Here is a 14,043-nt window from a genome sequence, read left to right as displayed (position 1 = left end):
ATCTATGGAGGGAAATGGACAGTCGATGTTTCGGGTCAAGGCCCTTCATCTGGACTGAAGTTAGGCTCTGAAAATTGTTTTTTATATATAATTTCATTCAAGGGATGTGGGCTCCGCAGGCTGACCCAACATTTATTTCCCATCCCTAAATGTCCGTGAGAAGGTGGTGGTGAGCTGCCTTCTTGAACCGCTGCAGTCCTTGAGGAGTCATAGAGTCATAGCCATACAGCACAGAAACAGGCCCTTCGGCCTAACTCGTCCATGCCGACTGTGTTGCCCAGCGAGCTAGTCCCATCTGCCCGCATTTGGCCCATAGCCCTCTAAACCTCTCCTCCCCATGGACTTATCTAGATAGCTTTTAAATGTTGCTAATGTGCCCGCCTCAACCACTATTTCTGGCAGCTCATTCCAAGTACGCAACACCCTTTGTGTGAAGAAGCTGCCCCTGATGTCCCTTTTAAACTTCTTGCCTCTGATCTTAAACCTATGTCCCCTTGTTTTTGGCACTCCCTCCCTGGGAAAAAGACAACGTGCTTTCACCCTGTCTATGCGCCTCATGCTCTTATACACCTCTATCAGGTCACCCCTCAATCTCCTACGTTCCAGGGAATAAAGTCCTAGTCGACACAACCTCTCCTTGTAACTCAGGCCCCCAAGTCCAGGCAACATCCTGGTAAATCTTTTCTGCATTCTTCCTAGTTTAATAACATGTTTCCTGTAACCGGGTGTCCAAAACTTTTGTAACTAAAGTGTATACTTGGCTGACCAAGCCCCTAAACCCTTTAGAACTGACAGCACTTGGAGAGATCACACATGAGGCTTAACCTTGCCCTCAACATAATGTCCCCAACACAAACACGATAAGAGCCATGAGGAATCCCAGCTATATCCCACCGGCCCAGCATGCAATGTGTAAGGGACAATCAGAAAAAGTCTCGGACACTTTCCAAGTCAGCGGCCGAGGAAAGTTTGAGGAAGAAATTTGTTTGTCATTTGACAGATGGTTCCAGGATTCTGACCCAGCGAAGGTGAAGGAAAAGTTGGAAAGCAGTGTCTTAAAGAGGTGAAGAGAGAGCTGGGGGATGATTAAGGAGGAAATTCAGGCACAGTCCCTTTGCAGCTAAGGGCACAGTAGAAAATGGCCCTTGGTCATTCTCTCTTCTTCCCCTTCCTGTGGGACAGAAGATACAAAAGCTTGAAAACCACCAGGCTCAAGGACAGCGTCTATCCCACTGTTATAAGATTCTCAAACTGACCTCTCGTACGATTACCATAGAAGATCCGAGCCAACGGTTCAGCAATCTCCTCCCTCGCCTCGCGGAGCAGACTGGGGAATATTCCGTCAGGCACCTGGGACTTATCTGTCCTAATATTTTCTAACAGCTTCAACACATCCCCTCTCTTGATATCTGCATGCTCTAGAACATTAACCCTACCAACACTGTCCTCAGCGTCATCAAGGCCCCTCTCTTTGGTGAATACTGAAGAGACGTATTCATTGAGGACCTCACCTACTTCCACAGCTTCCAGGCACATCCTCCCACCTTTGTCTCTAATCGGTCCTACCTTTACTCTCGTCATCCTTCTGCTCTTCACGTACGTGAAAAAAGCCTTGGGATTCTCCTTAACCCTACTCGCCATAGCCTTTTCATGTCCCCTTCTTGCTCTCCTCAGCCCCTTCTTAAGTTCCTTGCTTGCTACTCTATATTCCTCATGAGCCCTATATGATCCTTGCTGCTTATCATAGAACCATACAGCACAAAACAGGCCCTTCAGCCCACCATGTTGTGCCGTCCATCAAACCACCCTCACACTTGATCTCTCAATCTACCTCATCATGGCCCTTGCACCTTATTTGACTACCTGCACTGCACTTTCTCCGTAACCGTGACACCATATTCTGCATTCTGTTCTTGCTTTTCCCAATGTACTGATGTTTGGAATGATCGGTCTGGAAAGATTTTCACTGTATCTTGGTACATGTGACCAATTATGTTCAGCAATGTTCATGAGCTGAAATTAGTGCAGCCCGGAGATTTTGGAGGTCTGAAGTATTGGCGTATTGGAGGGGTGGAAGCTCATGCAGAGGTAAGAAAGAGATGCAGGAATAGGCCGCTTGGCCCCTCATCCCCGGTCTGGATTTGAAACCGAGCGTATTGTAATATTCCAGTGTTACATATCCAGGAGTTGAAGTAGGATGGAATGGGAAGCTGTGTAGATGGGACCTGGTGTCAGAACGTGGGCAATGGAGTCCTGGATGACAAAATTACTGAGAGTAAGAGGAGAGAGGCTGGGCAGGAGTGCGCTGGAGTCATCAAGCCCTTAGGTGTACCCTTATCGTGGCCAGGATGTTCAATAAACAGCAGAAGAGCTTTTTTTGATAGGGTTTTGACTTGAAACAATAGCTCTATCTGTCCCTCACTCTCTCGTTCTTTCTCTCTCTCTCTCCCCAAATGCTGCCCGACCTGCTGAGTATTTCCAGCACTGTTTGTTTTTAAGCCAGCTTCACCTGCCCTGCCTCTCCAGCCTAGAAACAATAGCCCATGCACTGAATGTTGCTGCACCCGTCCCACTACATTGTGAGTTAATTTCGGAACTGGTATGTGTAAGATTACACCACGGTTCGTTTTTACAAAGACTGAATTTAAGAGCAATAATCTCCCAGTAATGACATCACCACAGTGCTATGAGAAGCACTCACTCCATGTTCTCTTTGCACTGCTCGATATTCTTGAAATCAGCCCTGCAATTCCACCGCTCTGGCACTGGGGGTTCACTGCATCTAACGCTGCTGTCTCTGTGGGTGGAACGCATCACCTGCGGAATGGAACCAGCTCCTTGAATTGATGCTGTTCATGTAACTGTTTGTACTTGCAATTGTCAAAAGCTCAGCAGGATCGCTAGACTGAACAGATCACCCCAACGATTCTTCGCAGGCACTCCCTTATGATCGAGGATGACTTCCACTCTGGTTTTGTGGGATCTGAGGAGGCTGCTGAGGGAATTGCAGACTCCTCCACAGATGGTATTGGTTTATTATTGTCACTTGTACCGAGGTACAGTGAAAAACTTGTCTTGCATACCGATCGTACAGGTCAATTCATTACACAGTGCAGTTACATTGAGTTAGTACAGAGTACATTGAGGTAGTACAGGTCTTAACCCTGTATTACCACAATGCACTCTGTACTAACTCAATGTACAGAATACAGAGTAAAGTGTTACAGCTAAAGGTCATAACGAGGTCGATTGTGAGGTCAAGAGCCCATCTTGAAAAACACGACGATGCTGGAGGAACTCAGCAGGCCAGGCAGCATCCGTGGAGAAAAGCAGGCAGGTCAACGTTTCGGGTCAGGACCCTTCTTCAGGACTGAAGATAGGAAAAGGGGAAGCCCAATATATAGGAGGGAAAAGCAGAGCAGTGATAGGTGGACAAAAGAGGGGAGGCGAGGTGGGCACAGGGTGGTGATAGGTAGATGCAGGTAAGAGATAGTGATAGGCAGGTGTGGGGGAGGAGGGGAGAGCAGACCCACCGGGGGATGGGTCAAAGGTAAGGAGGGAAAAAGGGTAGAAAAAAGAGAGAGAGGCTCGGAAAGGGAAGAAAAGAAGAGGCGTGGTTGGGGGGTTTTGGGAGGGGGAGGTTGAGGGAATTACTTAAAGTGGGCGAATTCAATGTTCATGCCGTTAGGCTGCAAGGTTCCAAGATGGAAAATGAGGCGCTGTTCCTCCAGTTTGCACTTGGACTTCTCCTGGCAGTGGAGGAGGCCGAGGACTGACATATCTGTGATGGAGTGGGAGGGGGAGTTCACCCTCTGCCGCTCCACAGAAAACAACCCGAGTTTCTCCTTATAGCACATGCCCACTACAGGCAGCATCCCGGTAAACCTCTTCAGCACCCTCCCCCAAAGCCCCCACATCCTTCCTATAAGGTGGCAACCAGAATTGAGTGCAATACTCCACAGGTGCGGCCTAACCAGAGTTTTATAAAGCTCAATGTAACTTCCCGACCCTTGAACACAAAGCCTCGACTAATAAAGGCAAGCATGCCATACGCCTTCTTTACCACCCTATCAAACTACGCAGCCGTAACATTTCAAATCTAGTGCTTCCTATTAAGCTAAAACTTCAATACTGGATACAGCTTCCGAGCCTGTCAATGAAGAGCTTGCAGTGGACTGAGCAGGTAACAATATATTCTATATATTCTATACATATATTCTATATATTCTTTAGAGGTGACAAATATAACGTGCATAAGATGTGAACATCTTCCCTTGTGGTAGGAGGGAAGACTGTATCTTGAGGTAGCCATGTCCAGGGCTTGCCATAAAGCAATAAGGTTCCTTACCTTGCTAACAGACTGCAACGCTTTCTTGGCACATTCATACTCAGGCGAGTCCTTTGGAGTTTTCTGGCAAATGGTCTGTGAAGAAAAGGTCACAGTATGAAACCATTCCATCGCTGAATAATTACTGCAATTCAGAAGTCATATTTTATCCTGGAGACCAACAGAGCAAACAATTATGGACACAGTGATAGTGGTGCAGTTACTGCTCTAGTAATCTAGTTTAAATCCCACCACAGTAGCTCTGGAATTTAAGTTTGGTAAATCACCGAGAATTTATCATAAAAACATACACACTGTCCTCTTTTGTCCACAAAACTGCTGGGGGGCTGTATAAACCCATGAAGTTCATTAATGGCTTCCAAGGGAGGAAGTTTGTTGCCTTTACCTTGTCTGTTGGGTCTGTATGTAACTCCAGGCACGCTGAATAGCCTAGCAAGCCAAATTCAAGGGAAGTAAATGCCCCACATATGGACACACAAGAGACTGCAGATGCTGGAGTATGGAGCAACAGACAATCTGCTGGAGGAACTCAGTGGTTCAAAGTCACAGTCAATGTTGAGTTTATTGTCATGAGCACAAGTACAGATATGCGCAGGTGCAATGAAAAACCTACTTGCAGCAGCATCGCAGGCACATAGCAGCATTCACATGAAAAACATGAATTAAAAATAAATCATTCACAATTTTTACAGGAGAGAACACAACAATCAGGTGCTCTTGATGCAGGGTTTAGACCTGAAACGTTGACAATTCCTTTCCTCCCACAGATGCTGCTCGACCCATTGAGTTCCTCCAGCAGATTGTTTACTACCCCACATGGGTCATGTGGCCTTTGCACTTTATTTGACTACCTGCACTGCACTTTCTCTGTAACTGTAACACTGTATTCTGCATTCTGTTTTCTTTTCACTACCTCGATGGCAGGATCTGTCTGGATGGCACGCAAAACAAAAGCTTTTCACTGTATCTCAGTACATGTGACAATAATAAACTAGGCACGTTAGTGTAGCAGTTAGCGTAACGCTATTACAGCGTCAGCGACCTGGGTTCAATTCCTGCTGCTGGATGTAAGGAGTTTGTATGTTCTCCCCGTGACTGCGTGGGTTTCCTCCGGGTGCTCCGGTTTCCTCCCACATTCCAAAGATGTACGGGTTAGGAAGTTGCGGGCATGCTATGTTGGCGCTGGAAGCGTGGCGACACTCTAGGGCTGCCCCCAGAACATTCTACACAAAAAGATGCATTTCACTGTGTGTTTCAACGTACCTGTGACTGATAAAAATACATTTATTAGGGTATGGAATGCGCTGCCTGGGGTGGTGGTGGAGGCAGGTACATTGCTCAAATTCAAGAGATAAGCATATGGATGAATTTAAAATAGAGGGATATGTGGGAGGAAGGGGTTAGATAGACTTAGGCAAGGTTTAAAGGCCGGCACAACATTGTGGGCCGAAGGGCCTGTATTGTGCTGTACTGTTCTATGGTTCTACCTTATCCTATCAATCCCAATACATACTGAAAATTAAACTTAAAGCATTAGGAATTCTTCCTTTTGAAAGAAGACTGCACTGTATTTGGGAACCAGACGGGTTTTACAACAATCCGGTCAATTGACTAGGATGAGCTTTTAAATGTAAATTAAATTTCTTGCTGTAGACTTTCCCCTCCATTAAAGTGGGGAGATATGTCAATCATTTCTTACATCCATCAGGAGAGGTAATCGAGTGACTCGCTGCATCGGCAGAATGAGGAATGAGATCATGGGCAGGTTCCTGCACTCAGGGTGGGCTTCAATCTTCATCAGGACCTCTTTGAAGTTTGGATTTGTATTTCTGTTGGTGAAAAGCAAGAAAATGGTCACAACTGGGAGGTGAACAGAAGATTCATCACGGTGGCAGCAAGAGAATAGGTTTCAACGAAGAACTTTACTGCCAATTTCAATTTTAAAAATCACTATTTATTTTGAAACAGTCAATCCTCCAGCAGTTTTCTGTTGGGCACTGGCTTCCTGTGTAAGTTGAGGGTCACTGGCATCATATATCATCTGCTGAGCCACACGCCTTTGTTAATCTTATGACTTAACCAAGGCTGTTACTATGAAGCAAATATTAGCAATGCATTTTGATAGAGCCTTTCACATCCCCTTTCGTGGTGTTCCAGAAAGCTTCACAGCCAACGACGGACAGCTGTTTCGGCACATTTATTGTTAGATTACAAGGAAGCATCATGACCAATTTGCACAGTGCAAGATCCCACAGACAGCACACTATAATGCCCAAACAATCTTTATTTTAGCAGAATTGTGCAAGGGATTTGGACACCATAGCAGCACAGCAAGTAGAGCCGCTGCCTCATTAGGCTTCATGGCCTTCATTAGTCGGGGTATTGAGTTCAAGAGCCATGAGGTGATGTTGCAGCTCTATAGAACTCTTGTCAGACCACACTTGGAGTATTGTGTTCAGTTCTGGTCGCCTCATTATAGGAAGGATGTGGAAGCTTTAGAGAGGTTGCAGAGGAGATTTACCAGGATGCTGCCTGGATTGGAGAGCATGTCTTGAGGATAGGTTGAGCAAGCCAGGGCTTTTCTCTTTGGAGAGGAGGAGAATGAGAGGTGACTTGATAGAGGTGTACAAGATGATAAGAGGCACAGATCGAGTGGACAGTCAGAGACTTTTTCCCAGTGTGACAATGGCTAACATGAGGGGACATAATTTAAAGGTAATTGGAGGAAGGTATAAGGGGGAATGTCAGGGGTAAGTTTTTTACACAGAGAGTGGTGGGTACATGGAATGCACTGCCGGCAGAGGTTGTGGGGGCAGATACATTAGGGACATTTAAGAGACTCTTAGACATATGAATGATAGAGAAATAGGGGGCTATGTGGGAGGGAAGGGTTAGATAGATCTTAGAGCAGGATAAAATGTCGGCACAACATTGTGGGCCGAAGGGCCTGTACTGTGCTGTAGTGTTCTATGTTCTATGTTCTCTCAGCGCCGGAGACCCGGGTTCAATCCAAAGTTTCAAAGTCAAAGTCAAGTTTCCTGTCATGTGCACAAGAACGTGTATATGCATAGGTGCAATGAAAAGCAGCATCACGGGCACATAGCATGAGACACAACATTCACAAGAAAAAAATACATTAAACATAAATTATGCAAAATTATACAAGAAAGAACACAATTAGAACAAAAAAAAACTGATTTGTAGTGGTCAAAGTGGTCATCATGTTGCTATTCTGAGGTAGTGATTAGTGTTGTGCAGGTTGATTCAAGAACCGAATGGTTGAAGCTGTTCTTGAACCTGGTGGTGTGGGACTTCAGGCTTCTGTACCTCCGGTGCGGTCTGTGTGGAGTTTGCACGTTCTTCCTGTCACCACCTGGGTGTCCTCCGGGTACTCCGGTTTCCTCCCACACCCCAAAGATGTGCGGGTTAGCAGGTTAATTTGCGCCTGTAAATTGTCCCAAGTGTGTGGGTGAGGGGTAGAATCTGGGGGGTAGTTGATGGGAATGTGGGGAAAATAAAGAAAATGGGATTGATATAGAATTAGTGTAAGTGGGTGGTTGATGATCGGCATGGACTGGGTGGGCCGAAGGGCCTATTTCTGTGCTGTATCTCACCATGACTCTGTGATAATTATTGGTCAAGATACTGGGCTTAACCTGTTGCTCTTTGAACTGCCCATGGAGAGTATTAAGTTCTACTTGAAGGATAGATGAACCATTGGTTTAATGTCTCATGTAAAAGACAGCACCTCTGACAGACCACCAGTCACTCAGTGCTCAGATCTCAGATGTGGGACTTGAACCTGTGACCTTCTGGCTTAGAGGCTTTAGGCGACCAATTGCGAACAATCACTTGGACTGGAATGGATCAAAAACCCATTTAGAAATGGGTTGTATATTTTCTATGATCCTACACATTGAGTCTGCAAAGCAAGGATAAAAGCAGGAAATATTGGAAATATTCAGCAGATTGGGCAGCATCTGAGGAGCAAGAACCCCAAGTTAACGTTTCAGTTTCATCAGAACCAGGCTGAGTTTAGAAGATGTGCATGTTTTAAGTTGCTGGGCGGGGGGGGGGGGGGGGGGGGGGGGGGGGGGGGGGGCGTGGAGAAAACACAAAGGAATGTCTGTGATAGGATGGAGACTGAGAGGGACGGGATGCAGAGGGTGGTGGGAGAGGGAGTTCAGGCACATTAATCACAAATGATCGATCTAGAGGAAACAAAAACCGAAAGTGCTTGAAATACTCAGGAAGCATGTGTGGAGAAAGAAACAGAGTCAATGTTTCAGGTCAATGACACTTCATCAGAACACCATCCGGAGACATAAGTGGAAGGGGATGATTGACAGAGGAGAGGGAAAAACACTCTGCAACTGCGAGATGCAGAACACAATGCTAGAATTCTGAGAATGCTGGAAATACTCATAATAGGATCTGGCCTGTCGAGCCAGCTCCGCCATTCAATAAGATCATGGCTGATCTGGCCGTGGACTCAGATCCACCTACCTGCCTTTTCCCCATAACCCTTAATTCCACTACTATGTAAAACTCTATCTAACTGTGTCTTAAATACATTTAATGAGGTAGCCTCTACTGCTTCCCTGGGCAGAGAGTTCCACAGATTCACTGCTCTCTGGGAAAAGCAGTTCCTCCTCGTCTCCGTCCTAAATCTACTCCCCCGAATCTTGAGGCTATGTCTCGTCAAATGGGGCAGCATCCGAGGAGAGAGAAACTGAGGTGATGTTGCAGGTTGATGACCCTTCATCAGAACCTCCCCGTTCTAATATTGACGGCTTATCTCAGTAAGAATGCTGTTCTTCAGGGGCAACTTGCAAACTCTCTCTTTCTCTCTCTGCTCCATCCAATGGATTGGACCTCCTGCCTCAACGGTATTGTCCCCCATCCATTCGACCAATCTCAACGGATGTGTTTTCCCTCGTAACAGAGTGGAGGAATCTTGAGTCTCCCTCCATCTATCCGAACTGATTCAATGCTCCATCCGTTCTGTCCCAAGGAGCCCTCTATCCGGGTGACAATTGGTGTCTTTGAGGGGAATGTGGGGATGGTGGTGGTTCCTATGCAGCTTTATAATTCTTCCATACTCCATGCCAACTACATTAGGACTTCACTCTACAAGTGTTCATTAGTTTCCTCTTTAACAAATACTAGAGTGCATTAACACTGGAACCATCACAATTGTCTCCATAAGATACTCACAGGAGCTTCTGAAGTGTGCGCTGCTGGTAGACCTCGTTCGAGCAGTACGTCACGTAGGGTTCAAAGGTGGACGCAGCGTGCTTCTCCACGATGTCGCTGATATCGGAAATGACAGCATCCTGCTGATGCCTGGCTTCGAGCTCCTTGAAGAACCTGTCAAAGCAGCACGACAGAAGGGCTCAGATCCAGTCATTCAATGACTTTCCTCATCTCAGTGAGCTGTCAGAAGGCCACTCCCTTCTCTCGATCTAACTTCCAGTTGGACCCCATTCAAAAGGTGTCCTCATCCTTTCCCTACCTTCATGTCCAATCTCAACGGGGTCAGTGTCGGACTTTGGCACAATATATAGAACAAGGACTGAACTCCCATCGTGCAACATGGAGTGGGTCCAAATGGGCGCCCTTGAACAATCGCCATAAGATATAGGAGCAGAGTTAGGCCATTCAGCCCATCAAGTCTGCTCCACCATCCAATCATAGCTGATTTTTTTTTACCCCATTCTCATGCCTTCTCCCCGTAACCCTTAACCCCCTTACCAATCAAGAACCTATCAACCTCTGCCTTAAATACACAATGATTTGGTCTCCACAGCTCTCTGCGGCAGCGAATTCCACAGATTCACCACCCTCCGGCTGAAGAAATTCCTCCTCAGTTTTAAAGGGACGTCCTTTTATTTTGAGGCTATGGCCTCGGATCCTGGACTCTCCAACTAATGGAAACATCCTTTCCATCTCCAGCCCTTTCAGTATGTTTCAATGAGATCCCCCCCTCATCCATCTGAACTCCATCTAGTACAGGCCCAGAGGCATCAAACGGTTATTGTAGATTAAGCTTTTCATTCCTGGGATCATTCTTGTGAACTTCCTCTGGACCATCTCCAGGGACGGCACATCTTTCCTTAGTCATGAGGCCCAAAACTGCTCATAATATTCCAAATGCAGTCTGACCAATGCCTTATAAAGCTTCAGCAGTACATCCTTCCTTTTATATTCGAGTCCTCTCGAAATGAATGCTAACACTGCATTTGCCTTCCTTACTACTGACTCAACCTGCAAGTTAACCTTTCCGGAATCCTGAACTAGGACTCTCAAGTTTCCTTGCACTTCTGATTTCTGAATTTTCTCCCCATTTAAAAAATAATCTACACCTTTATTCTTCCAACCAAAGTGCATAACCCCACACTTCCCTACTCTGTATTCGATCTGCCACTCCTTTGCCCACCTCCTGCATAAAGTTCTGCACATCTTGATACAATAGTCAAAGATCCTACGCTTCTACCCTGCTGTTATAAGACTAGAACGTTCATCTCATACGCTAAAGACGAACTCTTGATCTCCCAATCTACCTCGTTGTAGCCCTTGGACCTTATTGTCTACCTGCACTGCACTTTAGGAGTGGTCCTGCCCTGGTCCAACCAACTAGACGCCATGGCCATGAAAGCTCACCAGCGCCTCTACTTTGTCAGGAGGCTAAAGAAATTTGGCATGTCCCCTTTGACACTCACCAACTTTTATCGATGCATCATTGAAAGCATCCTATCTGGATGCATCATAGCTTGGTACGGCAACTGTTCTGCCCAGGACCGCAAGAAACTGCAGAGTTGTGGACACAGCCCAGCGCATCACGGAAACCAGCCTCCATGGACTCTGTCTATACCTCTCACTGCCTTGGTAAAGCAGCCAGCATAATCAAAGACCCCACCCACCCGGATCATTCTCTCTTCTCTCCTCTCCTATCAGGCAGAAGATACAGGAGCTTGAGGGCACATACCACCAGGCTCAAGGACAGCTTCTATCCCACGGTGACAAGACTATTGAATGGTTCCCTTATACAATGAGATGGACTCTTGACCTCACAATCTACCTTGTTTGACCTTGCACCTTATTGTCTACCTGCACTGCACTTCCCTGTAGCTGTGATACTTTACTCTGTATTCTGTTATTGTTTTTACCCTGTACTACCTCAATGGTAGTGGTATTGGTATATTATTGTCACTTGTACCGAGGTACAGTGAAAAACTTGTCATGCATACCGATCGTACAGGTCAATTCACTCTGTAACACCTCAATGCACCATGTAATAAATTGATCTGTACGAAGGGTATACAAACTGTACCTTGGTACAAGTGACAATAATAAACCAATACCAATACTTTCTCTATAAGTGTAACATGTTCTGCATTCTGTTATTGTTTTCCCTCTGTACTACAATGTACTTATGTATGGAATGATCCGTCTGGATGGCATGCAGACAGAGCTATTCATTGTAGTTTGGATACCTATGACAATAATAAACCAATACTATACCTGGTACTGAAAGCACAATAATTCATACCACACCAGATTCCAATGTATGTGTTCACCATGGCTCAATGGCACTGCTCCTGGCCGAGGAAGCCATGGCTGAAACGTTCACCAACAGATACGACAAGTGGAGACACAAAAGACCGCAGATGCTGGAGTCTGAGAAGACAAACAATCTGCTGGAGGAACTCACCGGGTCGAGCAGCATCTGTGGGGGGAGAGGAATTGTCGAGGTTTCGGGTCGAGGCCCTGCATCAGGAATTATCGACGTTTCGGGTCAAAACCCTGCTACCTTCCCTCTCCAGTCTTGGTCCCGATGCAGGGTTTCGACCCGAGACATCGTCAATTCCTTTCCCCCCCACAGATGCTGCTCAATCCTCTGAGTTCCTCTGGTGGTTTGTTTGTTGTTGCAGTACATGGATAACCACCTAGGTGGAAATGCTGAGATGACAGCTGCTTATCTAACATTTGTTCAGGTTGCTACAGAACTGAAGGATCCAGTAGACCCGTTGACTCCATTCACACTATGTGCTTTCTCCCTTGTTTAAGTCCACGGACGTCACAGCTCCAGCAACCCAGGTTCAACCCCAACCTCAGAAGCTGTCTGTGTGGAGTTTGCACGTTTTCCCTGAGACTCTGGTTTCCTCCCACATCCCAAGGATATGCGGGTCGGTAGGCAGGTTAATTGGCCAGTGTAAATTCTTCCCTGGTGCACAGGTGAGTTGTAGAATCTGGGGGAGAGTTAAATGGGGATTAATGCAAGATTAGCGTGAATTGGTGCTTAATGGTCAGCATGGAGTTGATGGGCTGAAGGGCCTGTTTCTGTTCTGTATCTCTCTGTGACTCTATCTACCCTGTCTAGCCCTCTAAGAATTTTCCAAGTTTCAATGAGGTGACTTCTTGTTTTTCTAATCTCTAAACGACATAGGATTGTCCCATTCCAATAAAGTTTTTGGGAATGTTCTGAGGTCAGGGATGCAATATAATTGCAGGTCTTTATTTAGTGATGCCAATCAGACCATCGAACCCATACTGGTGTCGTAAGAACAGAAGATGCTGGAAATGCTCAGCAGGTCAGACAGCAGCTGCGGAGAGAGAAACAGAGCTACTGCTTCTTCTCATCGGGGCAAGGAAAGATCAGCAATCAAACATGTTTTAAGTTGCAGAGAGGAGGGAGCGAGAGTTCCCATTGTTACACATTCAACGCAGGATGTGAGAAGTTATTCAATATCAGAACAAGTGCAGCCAGGCAACAGAGTGGTGGTGCTAGAGGGAGAGTGGTTGGGTCTCTGTTCAAGGAAGGGTCCTCAGACCCCATCCTGGTGTGGGATGGGGGTGATGAGGGATTGGACATCCGTTCTGAAAATGACCTGGATGGGACAAGGTAACTGGAAATTGTTGAAGTGGTGGAGGATGAGATATCGCAGATGTAAGTGGGATAAAACTGGATCAGAGGGAGAAGGAATAGAGTCAAGGGAGCAAGAAATAAGTTGTGGTATCAGAACAAGCTGATACAATGGGTTCAGTAGTGTAGCGGTTAGCGTAACGCTATTACAGCGCCAGCGACATGGGTTCAATTCCAGCCGCTGTCTGTAAGGAGTGTGTATGTTCTCCCCGTGTCTGCGTGGGTTTCCTCTGAGTGCTCCAGTTTCCTCCCACATTCCAAAGACGTACGGGTTAGGAAGTCGTGGGCGTGCTACGTTGGTGCTGGAGGCGTGGCGACACTAGCGGGCTGCCCCCAGAGCATTCTACACAAAAGATGCATTTCACTGTGTGTTTCGATGTACATGTGACTAATAAAGATATCTGATCTTTATAAGATCTATCCTGCTGTTATCAGACTCTTGAAAGAAGAGATACAGAGAGATAAGAGAAGAGAGGGGGAGGAGAAAGGGACAGTGAGAAAAGGACAAAGACAGTGAGAGAGATGGAGAGAAAGAGGGAGCGAGGGGGCGAGGGAGAGAGGGGAGAGAGACAGAGAAAGAGAGAGAGAGGGAGGAAGAGGAGGAAGACAGAGAGAGAAATAGAGGGGGGAGAGACAAAGAAAAGGAGAGAGGCAGGGAGAAAGGAGGGAGAGAGGTGGGCTAGGAATATGCAATCCTTTCAGCGTTCAGCTGTCCCCACTTATCAAGGTAGACTACACTCTCTCTGGAACACAATCCCGGCATTTGATG

General features: G+C 46.4%; 1 protein-coding gene across 1 annotated transcript in view; it reads right to left on the bottom strand.

Annotated features, from left to right (window-relative positions):
• The window catches only part of LOC127572067 (rho guanine nucleotide exchange factor 26-like), a 173,900-nt gene that overhangs the window by 57,184 nt on the left and 102,673 nt on the right, over window positions 1-14,043 (bottom strand). The window contains exons 7-9 of the mRNA XM_052018917.1: window positions 9,566-9,718; window positions 6,048-6,177; window positions 4,349-4,423 (exon numbers count right to left, since the gene is read on the bottom strand). Coding sequence (XP_051874877.1) covers window positions 4,349-4,423; window positions 6,048-6,177; window positions 9,566-9,718 — 358 coding nt within the window. The remainder of the gene's footprint in view (window positions 1-4,348; window positions 4,424-6,047; window positions 6,178-9,565; window positions 9,719-14,043) is intronic.

This window comes from Pristis pectinata, chromosome 6 (assembly GCF_009764475.1).
Source record: "Pristis pectinata isolate sPriPec2 chromosome 6, sPriPec2.1.pri, whole genome shotgun sequence".
Lineage (NCBI taxonomy): Eukaryota > Metazoa > Chordata > Chondrichthyes > Rhinopristiformes > Pristidae > Pristis > Pristis pectinata.
Note: the sequence above shows the minus strand (reverse complement) of the source record. Positions and strands in the feature narration are given on the sequence as shown.